At 36.9% G+C, this 15,305-nt stretch overlaps 1 protein-coding gene across 1 annotated transcript; it reads left to right on the top strand.

Annotated features, from left to right (window-relative positions):
- Window positions 1–680: 680 nt before the first annotated feature.
- LOC109943315 (DNA-directed RNA polymerase subunit beta'-like) lies at window positions 681–15,226 on the top strand. Its single transcript, NM_001369333.1, has one exon. The coding sequence runs from the start codon at window positions 6,719–6,721 to the stop codon at window positions 11,300–11,302; it is 4,584 nt and encodes a 1,527-aa protein (NP_001356262.1). The 5' UTR covers window positions 681–6,718; the 3' UTR covers window positions 11,303–15,226.
- The last annotated feature ends 79 nt before the right edge of the window (window positions 15,227–15,305 follow it).

The following is a 15,305-nucleotide window of genomic DNA, read 5'->3' as shown; positions in this document are numbered from 1 at the left end:
TTTCTTTTATCTTGAATCTAATTCTACTTACTTTTTTAGAATCTTTTTCAAAAAATAGATTTCTGCTTTTTTGGATCCAGTTTCGCTTATTCTCCTCGATGGATTCTATCTTAAAACACACATTGCTAACACTAGAAAACTTCCCGCTTCTTTCTATTCTATTGAGATGACAAAGAAGAAAAGAAGAAAAAGTGGATTTCCAGTCGCAGGCTGCAAAATTCAGAACAAATTAGAACCATTAACTATAATATAATAAAATTAGAATATAATAATATAATTAACTATAATATAATAAAATAAAACTATAATATAATAATATAATAAATATAATATTATTATTATTATTTTTTGAATTGCAGTAGTGAACGACTCTTAAATCGGTATTCCCCCCCATTATTTTGAATGGCATAATAAAATAGAATAAGAATAAATGTTTCCCTAATCTGTATATAGGGAAACTCCAGGTCCGAACAGCATTATTATCTACAGATCCCCCTTATGTACATATTCCTATGGGGAATCGTGCTTTAATTTTTCATTGTATTAAATATCTTGAATAAAAAAAAAAAGAGGGAATTTGCTCTGATATAGATTATAGCCAGGCCTTCTTGGCCCACCTAAGTGCAATTACGATAAAAGAAAGGATATGTAGATAGGTGGATAACTAGATTGGCAAGTACTTAAAAAATAAAGTACTTTATCTTTATTTTAGGATTCTACAACGAAATCCTTTATTTTCTAGCAATTCTACTACTACGAAACAAAAAAGACCCTTCAAATTCTTTTTGAAAAAGAAACTAAGCGTGCTATTCTAAATCGAACTAAAGTCAAACTTTCTAGTGCTTATAAATTCTTATGGCTTTATCCCTTTCATAGAAAGGAGATAAAACGAGAAATCTTTGCTATCCAATCTTTTTAGAATATCATAAAGTTTCAGTGGCAGAATTTTTTTCTAGGACTGTTTTATCAATTCATTTTTATTCCATTTCAACCCCTGCTAAATTCGAACTTTCGTCGAAATCGTCTCTATTCATATGTATGAAATACATATATGAAATACGTATGTGGAGTTCCCTAGAATTTCATGTGATTCAGTAAACAGAATATGGATTCCATGATTGCTAGATTGATCCGTAGGGATTGATGAAGAGTGAGCTGATAATGGAATTTTTCTTCTATAAATAGGAAACTTAAGATTCAAATGCTCCGGAATGGAAATGAGGGAATGTCCACAATACCCGGATTTAGTCAGATCCAATTCGAGGGATTTTGTAGATTCATTAATCAAGGCTTGGCGGAAGAACTTGAGAAGTTTCCCACAATTAAAGATCCAGATCACGAAATTGCATTTCAATTATTTGCGAAAGGATATCAATTGCTAGAACCCTCGATAAAAGAAAGGAATGCTGTGTATGAATCACTCACCTATTCTTCCGAATTATATGTATCCGCGAGATTAATTTTTGGTTTCGATGTGCAAAAGGAAACCATTTCTATTGGAAACATTCCTATAATGAATTCCTTAGGAACCTTTATAATAAATGGAATATACCGAATTGTGATCAATCAAATATTGCTAAGTCCTGGTATTTACTACCGCTCGGAATTAGACCATAAGGGAATTTCTATATATACCGGGACTATAATATCAGATTGGGGAGGAAGGTCGGAATTAGCAATTGATAAAAAAGAAAGGATATGGGCTCGCGTGAGTAGAAAACAAAAGATATCTATTTTAGTTCTATCATCAGCTATGGGTTCGAATCTAAGAGAAATTTTAGATAATGTTTCCTACCCCGAAATTTTCTTGTCTTTCCCGAATGCTAAGGAGAAGAAGAGGATTGAGTCAAAAGAAAAAGCTATTTTGGAGTTTTATCAACAATTTGCTTGTGTAGGTGGGGACCTGGTATTTTCGGAGTCCTTATGCGAGGAATTACAAAAGAAATTTTTTCAACAAAAATGTGAATTAGGAAGAGTTGGTCGACGAAATATGAATCGGAGACTGAATCTTGATATCCCTCAGAACAATACATTCTTGTTACCACGAGATGTATTGGCCGCTACGGATCATTTGATTGGAATGAAATTTGGAACGGGTATACTTGACGATGACGATATGAATCACTTGAAAAATAAACGTATTCGTTCGGTTGCAGATCTGTTACAAGATCAATTCGGACTGGCTCTTGGCCGTTTACAACATGCGGTTCAAAAAACTATCCGTAGAGTATTCATACGTCAATCGAAACCGACTCCACAAACTTTGGTAACTCCAACTTCAACTTCGATTTTATTAATAACTACTTATGAGACCTTTTTTGGCACATACCCCTTAGCTCAAGTTTTTGATCAAACCAATCCATTGACACAAACGGTTCATGGGCGAAAAGTGAGTTGTTTGGGTCCAGGAGGATTGACGGGGAGAACTGCAAGTTTTCGGAGCCGAGATATTCATCCGAGTCACTATGGGCGTATTTGTCCAATTGACACGTCCGAAGGAATCAATGTTGGACTTACCGGATCGTTAGCTATTCATGCGAGAATTGATCACTGGTGGGGATCTATAGAGAGTCCGTTTTATGAAATATCTGAGAAAGCAAAAGAAAAAAAAGAGAGACAGGTAGTTTATTTATCACCAAATAGAGATGAATATTATATGATAGCAGCAGGAAATTCTTTGTCCTTGAATCAGGGTATTCAGGAAGAACAGGTTGTTCCAGCTAGATACCGTCAAGAATTCCTGACTATTGCATGGGAACAGATTCATGTTAGAAGTATTTTTCCTTTCCAATATTTTTCTATTGGAGGTTCTCTCATTCCTTTTATTGAGCATAATGATGCGAATCGGGCTTTAATGAGTTCTAATATGCAGCGCCAAGCAGTTCCACTTTCTCGGTCCGAGAAGTGCATTGTTGGAACTGGATTGGAACGCCAAACAGCTCTAGATTCGAGGGTTTCCGTTATAGCCCAACGCGAGGGAAAGATCATTTCTAGTGATAGTCACAAGATCCTTTTATCAAGTAGTGGGAAGACCATAAGTATTCCTTTAGTTGCCCATCGGCGCTCTAACAAAAATACTTGTATGCACCAAAAACCTCGGGTTCCGCGGGGTAAATCCATTAAAAAAGGGCAAATTTTAGCGGAGGGAGCAGCTACAGTTGGCGGGGAACTTGCTTTAGGAAAAAACGTTTTAGTAGCTTATATGCCCTGGGAGGGTTACAATTTTGAAGACGCAGTACTAATTAGTGAACGTTTGGTATATGAGGATATTTATACTTCTTTTCACATCCGAAAATATGAAATTCAGACGGATACGACAAGCCAAGGCTCCGCTGAAAAAATCACTAAACAAATACCACATCTAGAAGAACATTTACTTCGCAATTTGGACAGAAATGGAGTTGTAAGGTTGGGATCCTGGGTAGAAACTGGCGATATTTTAGTAGGTAAATTAACGCCTCAGATAGCGAGCGAATCGTCCTATATCGCGGAAGCTGGATTATTACGGGCTATTTTTGGTCTTGAGGTATCCACTTCAAAAGAAACTTCTCTCAAACTACCTATAGGTGGAAGAGGGCGCGTTATCGATGTGAAATGGATCCAGAGGGACCCCTTTGACATAATGGTTCGTGTATATATTTTACAGAAACGTGAAATCAAAGTTGGGGATAAAGTAGCTGGAAGACACGGGAATAAGGGGATCATTTCCAAAATTTTGCCTAGGCAAGATATGCCCTATTTGCAAGATGGAACACCTGTTGATATGGTCTTCAATCCCTTAGGAGTACCCTCACGAATGAATGTGGGACAAATATTTGAAAGCTCGCTCGGATTAGCAGGGGATCTGCTAAAGAAACATTATAGAATAGCACCCTTTGATGAGAGATATGAGCAAGAGGCTTCAAGAAAACTTGTGTTTTCGGAATTATATGAAGCCAGTAAACAAACAAAAAATCCATGGGTATTTGAACCCGAGTACCCGGGAAAAAGCAGAATATTTGATGGAAGAACAGGAGATCCCTTCGAACAGCCTGTTCTAATAGGGAAGTCCTATATCTTAAAATTAATTCATCAAGTTGATGAGAAAATTCATGGACGTTCTACTGGGCCCTACTCACTTGTTACCCAACAACCCGTTAGAGGAAGAGCCAAGCAAGGGGGACAACGAATAGGAGAAATGGAAGTTTGGGCTTTAGAAGGATTTGGTGTTGCTCATATTTTACAAGAGATACTTACTTATAAATCTGATCATCTTATAGCTCGCCAAGAAATACTTAATGCTACGATCTGGGGAAAAAGAGTGCCTAATCACGAGGATCCGCCAGAATCTTTTCGAGTGCTCGTTCGAGAACTACGATCTTTGGCTCTAGAACTGAACCATTTCCTTGTATCTGAGAAGAACTTCCAGGTTAATAGGGAGGATGTTTGATCGGAATAAATATAAATTTTTTTCTTATTTCTATTTTATGATTGACCAATATAAACATAAACAACTTCAAATTGGACTCGTTTCCCCTCAACAAATAAAGGCTTGGGCTAAAAAAATCCTACCTAATGGGGAAGTCGTTGGCGAAGTCACAAGGCCCTCCACTTTTCATTATAAAACCGATAAACCAGAAAAAGATGGATTGTTTTGCGAAAGAATCTTTGGACCCATAAAAAGCGGAATTTGTGCTTGTGGAAACTCTCGAGCGAGCGTAGCTGAAAACGAAGACGAAAGATTTTGCCAAAAATGCGGGGTAGAATTTGTTGATTCTCGGATACGAAGATATCAAATGGGATACATCAAACTAGCATGTCCAGTGACTCATGTGTGGTATTTGAAAGGTCTTCCTAGTTATATTGCGAATCTTTTAGATAAACCCCTTAAGAAATTGGAGGGCCTAGTATATGGTGATTTCTCTTTTGCTAGGCCCAGCGCTAAAAAACCTACTTTCTTACGATTACGGGGTTTATTCGAAGATGAAATTTCATCCTGTAACCACAGTATTTCTCCCTTTTTTTCTACCCCAGGCTTTGCAACATTTCGAAATCGGGAAATTGCAACAGGAGCAGGCGCTATTAGAGAACAATTAGCAGATTTAGATTTGCGAATTATTATAGAGAATTCTTTGGTTGAATGGAAGGAATTAGAAGACGAGGGGTATAGTGGAGATGAATGGGAAGATAGAAAAAGACGAATAAGAAAAGTTTTTTTGATTAGACGCATGCAATTGGCGAAACATTTTATTCAAACAAATGTAGAACCAGAATGGATGGTTTTGTGCTTATTACCGGTTCTTCCTCCCGAATTGAGACCCATTGTTTATAGATCTGGGGATAAAGTAGTGACTTCAGATATTAATGAACTTTATAAGAGAGTTATCCGTCGGAACAACAACCTTGCCTATCTATTAAAAAGAAGTGAATTAGCACCAGCAGATTTAGTAATGTGCCAGGAAAAATTGGTACAAGAAGCCGTGGATACACTTCTTGATAGTGGGTCCCGCGGGCAACCGACGAGGGATGGTCACAATAAAGTATACAAATCACTTTCAGATGTAATTGAGGGTAAAGAGGGGAGGTTTCGCGAGACTCTGCTTGGGAAACGGGTCGATTACTCGGGGCGTTCTGTCATTGTTGTGGGTCCTTCGCTTTCATTACATCAATGTGGATTACCTCTAGAGATAGCAATAAAGCTTTTTCAGCTATTTGTAATTCGCGATTTAATCACGAAACGTGCTACTTCTAATGTCAGGATTGCTAAAAGGAAAATTTGGGAAAAGGAACCCATTGTATGGGAAATACTTCAAGAAGTTATGCGGGGACATCCTGTACTGTTGAACAGAGCACCTACCCTGCATAGATTAGGCATACAGGCCTTCCAACCCACTTTAGTAGAGGGACGTACTATTTGTTTACATCCATTAGTGTGTAAGGGTTTCAATGCGGACTTTGATGGGGATCAAATGGCTGTTCACCTACCTTTATCCTTGGAAGCTCAGGCGGAAGCCCGTTTACTTATGTTTTCTCATATGAATCTCCTGTCTCCCGCTATTGGAGATCCTATTTGCGTGCCAACCCAAGACATGCTTATCGGACTTTATGTATTAACGATTGGAAACCGTCTAGGTATTTGTGCAAATAGATATAATAGTTGCGGAAACTCTCCAAATAAAAAAGTAAACTACAATAATAACAATTATTATAAGTATACGAAAGATAAAGAACCCCATTTTTCTAGTTCCTATGATGCACTGGGAGCTTATAGACAAAAACGAATCGGTTTAAACAGTCCCTTGTGGCTCCGATGGAAACTAGATCAACGCATCGTTGGGTCAAGAGAAGTTCCGATTGAAGTTCAATATGAATCTTTTGGGACTTATCATGAGATTTATGCCCACTATCTAGTAGTGGGAAATAGAAAAAAAGAAATCCGTTCTATATACATTCGAACCACTCTTGGTCATATTTCTTTTTATAGAGAAATAGAGGAAGCCATACAAGGATTTAGTCGGGCCTATTCATACACTATCTAAACAAGGAAGTTAGATTCGGCGATGCCCCTTTCGGGGGGCATTCCGATTTCGCTAGTACCATCTTTTTTGCCGCGCAAATCCAGATTGAGATTGAGGAAAGGGAGTAAATTAAGTTTTCGAATCACTGACTCAGGCCCATTGTCGAATCCTACTCAGCAATTGTCGAATCCTACTCAGCCAAAAAAAGGGGGTACTTATGTATGGCAGAACGGGCCAACCTGGTCTTTCATAATAAAGAGATAGACGGAACTGCTATGAAACGGCTTATTAGCAGATTAATAGATCATTTCGGAATGGGATATACATCCCATATACTGGATCAAATAAAGACTCTGGGCTTCCATCAAGCCACTACTACATCGATTTCTTTAGGAATCGAGGATCTTTTAACAATACCCTCTAAAGGATGGTTAGTCCAAGACGCGGAACAACAGAGTTTTCTTTTGGAGAAACACTATTATTATGGAGCTATACACGCGGTAGAAAAATTACGCCAATCCGTTGAGATATGGTATGCTACAAGTGAATATTTGAAACAAGAAATGAATTCGAATTTTCGAATAACGGATCCTTCTAATCCAGTCTATCTAATGTCTTTTTCAGGAGCCAGAGGAAATGCATCTCAGGTACACCAATTAGTAGGTATGAGAGGGTTAATGGCGGATCCTCAAGGACAAATGATTGATTTACCTATTCAAAGCAATTTACGCGAGGGACTTTCTTTGACAGAATATATAATTTCCTGCTACGGAGCCCGAAAAGGGGTTGTAGATACTGCTGTACGAACAGCGGATGCTGGCTATCTTACACGTAGACTTGTTGAAGTAGTTCAACATATTATTGTGCGTAGAAGAGATTGTGGTACTATCCAAGGTATTTCTGTGAGTCCTCAAAATGGGATGACGGAAAAACTTTTTGTCCAAACACTAATTGGTCGTGTATTAGCAGACGATATATATATTGGTTCACGATGCATTGCTTCTCGAAATCAAGATATTGGAATTGGATTAGTCAATCGATTCATAACTGCCTTTCGAGCACAACCGTTTCGAGCACAACCAATATATATTAGAACCCCCTTTACTTGCCGGAGCACATCTTGGATCTGTCAATTATGTTATGGGCGGAGTCCCACTCATGGGGATCTGGTCGAATTGGGGGAAGCTGTAGGTATTATTGCGGGTCAATCAATTGGGGAGCCGGGGACTCAATTAACATTAAGAACTTTTCATACTGGTGGAGTATTCACAGGGGGTACTGCCGACCTTATACGATCCCCCTCGAATGGAAAAATCCAATTCAATGAGGATTTGGTTCACCCCACACGTACCCGTCATGGGCAGCCTGCTTTTCTATGCTATATAGACTTGCATGTAACTATTCAGAGTCAGGATATTCTACATAGTGTGAATATTCCGTTAAAAAGCTTGATTCTAGTGCAAAATGATCAATATGTAGAATCTGAACAAGTAATTGCGGAGATTCGTGCCGGAACGTCCACTTTGCATTTTAAAGAAAAGGTACAAAAGCATATTTATTCCGAATCAGACGGGGAAATGCACTGGAGTACTGATGTTTACCATGCGCCCGAATATCAATATGGTAATCTTCGTCGATTACCAAAAACAAGCCATTTATGGATATTGTCAGTAAGTATGTGCAGATCCAGTATAGCATCTTTTTCGCTGCACAAGGATCAAGATCAAATGAATACTTATTCTTTTTCTGTTGATGGAAGATATATCTTTGACTTCTCAATGGCTAATGATCAAGTAAGCCATAGACTGTTGGATACTTTTGGTAAAAAAGATAGAGAAATTCTTGATTATTTAACGCCAGATCGAATCGTGTTCAACGGTCATTGGAATTGTTTCTATCCTTCCATTCTTCAAGATAATTCAGATTTGTTGGCGAAAAAGCGAAGAAATAGGCTCGTCGTTCCATTACAATATCATCAAGAACAAGAAAAAGAGCGAATATCCTGTTTGGGTATTTCAATGGAAATACCCTTTATGGGTGTTTTACGTAGAAATACTATTTTTGCTTATTTTGACGATCCACGATACAGAAAAGATAAAAGGGGTTCAGGAATTGTTAAATTTAGATATAGGACCCTGGAGGAAGAATATCGGACCCAAGAGGAAGAGTATAGGACTCGAGAGGAAGAATATCGGACTCGAGAGGAAGACTCAGAAGACGAATATGAGAGCCCAGAGAACAAATATAGGACCCGAGAGGGAGAGGGCGAATATAAAATCCTAGAAGACGAATATAGGACTCTAGAGGACGAATATGAAACCCTAGAAGATGAATATGGGATCCTAGAGGACGAATATAGGACTCTAGAGAAAGACTCAGAGGAAGAATATGGGAGCCTAGAGAACAAATATAGGACTCGAGAGGGAGAGGGCGAATATGAAATCCTAGAGGAAGAATCAGAAGAAGAATATGGGAGCTCTGAAGATGGCTCAGAGAAGGAATATGGGACTTTAGAAGAAGACTCAGAAGAAGACTCAGAGGAAGACTCAGAAGACGAATATGGGAGCCCGGAGGAAGATTCTATCTTAAAAAAAGAGGGTTTTATTGAGCATCGAGGAACAAAAGAATTTAGTCTAAAATACCAAAAAGAAGTAGATCGGTTTTTTTTCATTCTTCAAGAACTGCATATCTTGCCGAGATCCTCATCCCTAAAGGTACTTGACAATAGTATTATTGGAGTCGATACACAACTCACAAAAAATACAAGAAGTCGACTAGGTGGATTGGTCCGAGTGAAGAGAAAAAAAAGCCATACAGAACTCAAAATCTTTTCCGGAGATATTCATTTTCCTGAAGAGGCGGATAAGATATTAGGTGGCAGTTTGATACCACCAGAAAGAGAAAAAAAAGATTCTAAGGAATCAAAAAAAAGGAAAAATTGGGTTTATGTTCAACGGAAAAAATTTCTCAAAAGCAAGGAAAAGTATTTTGTTTCGGTTCGACCTGCAGTCGCATATGAAATGGACGAAGGGATAAATTTAGCAACACTTTTCCCGCAGGATCTCCTGCAAGAAGAGGATAATCTCCAACTTCGACTTGTCAATTTTATTTCTCATGAAAATAGCAAGTTAACTCAAAGAATTTATCACACGAATAGTCAATTCGTTCGAACTTGCTTAGTAGTGAATTGGGAACAAGAAGAAAAAGAGGGAGCTCGTGCTTCTCTTGTTGAGGTAAAAACAAATGATCTAATTCGCGATTTCCTAAGAATTGAGTTAGTCAAGTCTACTATTTTGTATACACGAAGAAGGTATGATAGGACAAGTGTAGGATTGATTCCCAATAATAGGTTAGATCGCAACAATACCAATTCCTTTTATTCCAAGGCGAAGATTCAATCACTTAGCCAACATCAAGAAGTTATTGGCACCTTGTTGAATCGAAATAAAGAATATCCATCTTTGATGATTTTGTTGGCATCCAACTGTTCTCGAATTGGTTTATTCAAGAATTCTAAATATCCCAATGCGGTAAAAGAATCGAATCCTAGAATTCCTATTCGAGATATTTTTGGGCTCTTAGGCGTTATTGTACCTAGTATATCGAATTTTTCTTCATCTTACTATTTATTAACGCATAATCAGATCTTGTTAAAAAAATACTTGTTCCTTGACAATTTGAAACAAACCTTACAAGTACTTCAAGGACTTAAATACTCTTTAATAGACGAAAATAAAAGGATTTCGAATTTTGACAGTAACATCATGTTGGAGCCATTCCATTTGAATTGGCACTTTCTCCATCATGACTCATGGGAAGAGACATTGGCAATAATTCACCTTGGACAATTTATTTGTGAAAATTTATGTCTATTTAAATTACACATAAAAAAATCTGGTCAAATTTTCATTGTTAATATGGACTCCTTTGTTCTAAGAGCAGCTAAGCCTTATTTGGCCACTATAGGAGCAACTGTTCATGGTCATTATGGAAAAATCCTTTACAAAGGAGATAGGTTAGTTACGTTTATATATGAAAAATCGAGATCCAGTGATATAACGCAAGGTCTTCCAAAAGTAGAACAAATCTTCGAAGCGCGTTCAATTGATTCACTATCGCCGAATCTCGAAAGGAGAATTGAGGATTGGAATGAACGTATACCAAGAATTCTTGGGGTTCCCTGGGGATTCTTGATTGGAGCTGAGCTAACCATAGCCCAAAGTCGTATCTCTTTGGTTAATAAGATCCAAAAGGTTTATCGATCCCAAGGGGTACAGATCCATAATAGACATATAGAGATTATTATACGCCAAGTAACATCAAAAGTAAGGGTTTCCGAAGATGGAATGTCTAATGTTTTTTTACCTGGGGAATTAATAGGACTATTGCGAGCGGAACGAGCAGGGCGGGCTTTAGATGAATCGATCTATTATCGGGCAATCTTATTGGGAATAACAAGGGCTTCCCTGAATACCCAAAGTTTCATATCTGAAGCAAGTTTTCAAGAAACTGCTCGAGTTTTAGCAAAAGCTGCCCTACGAGGTCGTATTGATTGGTTGAAAGGTCTGAAAGAAAACGTAGTTCTGGGGGGGATTATACCTGTTGGTACCGGATTCCAAAAATTTGTGCATCGTTCCCCACAAGACAAGAACCTTTATTTAGAAATTCAAAAAAAAAATCTATTCGCGTCGGAAATGAGAGATATTTTGTTTCTCCATACAGAATTAGTTTCTTCTGATTCTGACGTAACAAACAATTTCTATGAAACATCAGAGACCCCGTTTACCCCTATTTATACGATTTAAGTATACATAAAGCAATTTTTTTTACTTTAATTTAAACTATACTTTTGACCTTAGAATGCTAACAGGTCTGATTTTCGATTTTGTACTTAAATTTAAATTGTATTTTAATAAGTAAAAGAAGTCAGTTAATTCATTAAGGCTATGTTTATACCGTGTATCAATGGTCAAGAAGGTTCCATTGGAACAATTATTATTTATTTCAAGCTATTTCGGCTCTTTCTTAATCTTCAAAAAGAAATGAATTCCGTAATGGTAACACGAAAAAAGAAAAAAAAAGGAAGTGTGGAAAAAATGACAAGAAGATATTGGAACATCAATTTGAAAGAGATGATAGAAGCGGGAGTTCATTTTGGTCATGGTATTAAGAAATGGAATCCCAAAATGGCCCCTTACATCTCGGCAAAGCGTAAAGGTACTCATATTACAAATCTTGCTAGAACAGCTCGTTTTTTATCAGAAGCTTGTGATTTAGTTTTTGATGCAGCAAGTCAGGGAAAAAGCTTCTTAATTGTTGGTACCAAAAAAAGAGCAGCGGATTTAGTAGCATCAGCTGCAATAAGGTCTCGTTGTCATTATGTTAATAAAAAGTGGTTCAGCGGTATGTTAACGAATTGGTCGATTACCAAAACTAGACTTTCTCAATTTAGAGACTTAAGAGCAGAAGAAAAAATGGGAAAATTCCACCATCTCCCAAAAAGAGATGCGGCAATCTTAAAGAGAAAATTATCTACCTTGCAAAGATATCTCGGCGGGATCAAATATATGACGAGGTTGCCTGACATTGTGATCGTCCTTGATCAGCAAAAAGAGTATATAGCTCTTCAGGAATGTGCCATTTTGGGGATTCCTACTATTTCTTTAGTCGATACAAATTGTGACCCAGATCTTGCGAATATATCGATTCCTGCCAACGATGACACTATGACTTCAATTCGATTAATTCTTAACAAATTAGTATTTGCAATTTCTGAGGGCCGTTCTCTCTATATAAGAAATCGTTGATTAAGAAGAATAGTGAATTCTTGAGCAACTGCGTAGATTTATAGGATTAATTACTATTCTTTTTTGTTTTGCATAGATAAAAGAAGGGAAATATTGATATATATTAGAGGGTATTGATATATATTATGATCTGATGTGATTTCTTGGTATATTAAATATAAGATTAATACTTCAAGTTGCTGAGTTGAGAAAGAGATGCTTGAATCAAAAGAATTCCTTTTTTGAAGTTCAATTTTTATCAGAGGACAATATGAATATTACACCATGTTCCATTAAAACACTCAAGGGGTTATATGATATATCGGGTGTAGAAGTAGGGCAACACTTCTATTGGCAAATAGGAGGTTTCCAAATTCATGCCCAAGTACTCATCACTTCTTGGGTCGTAATTACTATTTTGCTAGGTTCAGTTATCATAGCTGTTCGGAATCCACAAACCATCCCGACCGATGGTCAGAATTTCTTCGAATATGTCCTTGAGTTTATTCGAGACTTGAGCAAAACTCAGATTGGAGAAGAATATGGTCCCTGGGTTCCCTTTATTGGAACTATGTTCCTTTTTATTTTTGTTTCGAATTGGTCAGGTGCTCTTTTACCTTGGAAAATTATAGAGTTACCCCATGGGGAATTAGCAGCGCCCACGAATGATATAAATACTACTGTTGCTTTAGCTTTACTAACATCAGCGGCATATTTTTATGCGGGTCTTAGCAAAAAAGGATTGAGTTATTTCGAAAAATATATTAAACCAACCCCAATCCTTTTACCTATTAACATCCTAGAAGATTTCACAAAACCATTATCACTTAGTTTTCGACTTTTCGGAAATATATTGGCGGATGAATTAGTCGTTGTTGTTCTTGTTTCTTTAGTCCCCTTAGTAGTCCCTATACCGGTCATGTTTCTTGGATTATTTACAAGCGGTATTCAAGCTCTTATTTTTGCAACGTTAGCCGCAGCCTATATAGGTGAATCCATGGAAGGTCATCATTGAATTAACTAGTTTTTGAAATAGTCTTTCTTTTTTTAGCTTAGCCCAATTCATGCATGATTCCGGATAATCCTCTTAGTTGGAAAACTAAATAGTTCGAAAGGCGTATGAATATACAACCTAGAGTTGTAGGAGAGAGAATAGACTATATTATGGAAGAGGTAAAGTATATATGCATTCAGGGGGGCCAAGTCAGGTTAGATCTATATCTTTAATGCCTATAAGACAGTCATCTTTTGTGTGGCTTTCTAAAGAATGATTTTAGAATCGGATTCAATAGAAAATGAGAAAATAGGCAAACAAAATAGAAGAAACAAATGTATATGGGATTTTTTTTATTCCTAAGTTAGATTCATTATCTAATCCGATATATAGAATTCCCTTCTATATGGAACTGGATTCCATATCTAGTTCTATGCAGCATATTGTTATCAATTGTATATCTTGATTTGATTCCTATTGGATTTGGATTAGTTCGATTTCAATAGGGGTTCTTCCTGTATTTCGTCTTTTATTATGTTAGATGAAGGGGAAAAAATGGGAACTCAAAGATATCGAAGAGTAAAAAAAAGGATGGAATAAAAGAGTGATTGGTTGAAAAGAAAGAGAAATAGAATAATGAGAATCATATGGATTTACACAAACCTCTAATGATTAGAAACTAAAAACGAGATCTCGAAGTAATTCGAACGATTTCGATTATCATTTATTTGTACTTATTAGTTACTTCTACCCGATAGAGCTTAGAAGTTGGAAGTAATAATTTCTTGGTTGATTGTATCCTTAACCATTTCTTTTTTTTTGACACGAGGAACTCATCATGAATCCACTAATTGCTGCTGCTTCCGTTATTGCTGCTGGATTGGCCGTAGGGCTTGCTTCTATTGGGCCCGGAGTTGGTCAAGGTACTGCTGCAGGACAAGCTGTAGAAGGTATTGCGAGACAGCCAGAAGCAGAAGGTAAAATAAGAGGTACTTTATTGCTTAGTCTAGCTTTTATGGAAGCTTTAACAATTTATGGACTGGTTGTGGCACTAGCGCTTTTATTTGCGAACCCTTTTGTTTAATCCTAAAAAAGAAAATGAGTCCTTTAGATTAGATACTTTTTTCTTTTTTTAGTACATTGGCATTTGCTTATGTAATTCTAAGTATATCAATACTTTACTTTACTCCTATTTATTATATTATTTCTTTTTTATATTATTCCGGAAATTTTGTATTTATCGGGACAGACAATACCCTAGGAACCCCAAGAAGGGCTGATTTGAGCATGATCAATTTAGAGGATATGCTCGCCCTCTTCCTTCCCGTCCTTAGTTTAGGACAGTGGAAAGTATTTTTCCTTTTATTTTAGGAATTTTGGGAACATTTCAACAAAGGAGATCTTTCACAGGTCAAACGAGACCTAAGACTTAATCTAAAAGAAATTATTAGATTGAATCTATTTGCATTAAAAAAACCGATCAAAAAAGGACGAGCGAAGTAAGTAATCGAAAAACTTTCTTCTTTGTTCGTCCTATCTATAAGAGGAGAGCATATGAAAAATGTAACCCATTCTTTTGTTTTTTTAGCTCACTGGCCATTCGCTGGGAGTTTCGGGCTTAATACCGATATTTTAGCAACAAATCTAATAAATCTAACTGTAGTGGTTGGTGTATTGATTTTTTTTGGAAAGGGAGTGTGTGCGAGTTGTCTATTTCAAGAATAGATTGGATCTATCCGGCTGCACTTTAGAATATTTTTAGTATTTTTTTTGATAAATAAGAAAAGGTGCACGATCTCGACGAATTACTTCTGAATAACTTCAGAAATCATATGGAAGAACCATAGCATTTCGCGATTCATTGGTAAATTTACTTTGATTCTCTATAGACCAATAATGTGAGACCATTAACACGGTTAAAGCTAAACTGCTTGAAGTCCGGGCAAAAAGGGGTACTCTTTCTACAACTACATTAGTATTAGTCTCGAAATGCTTTAAACGGGAAATAGCTAGTGTAGAATTTATCTG

The sequence above is a fragment of the Zea mays genome, unplaced genomic scaffold (genome assembly GCF_902167145.1).
Source record: "Zea mays cultivar B73 unplaced genomic scaffold, Zm-B73-REFERENCE-NAM-5.0 scaffold_45, whole genome shotgun sequence".
NCBI lineage: Eukaryota > Viridiplantae > Streptophyta > Magnoliopsida > Poales > Poaceae > Zea > Zea mays.
The sequence above is the reverse complement of the archived record's forward strand: the minus strand, read 5'-3'. Positions and strand labels throughout refer to the sequence as shown.

Excerpts from the sequence above, each read along its gene's own strand:
- LOC109943315 (NM_001369333.1), top strand. The coding sequence starts at position 6,719 with ATGGCAGAACGGGCCAACCTGGTCTTTCATAATAAAGAGATAGACGGA.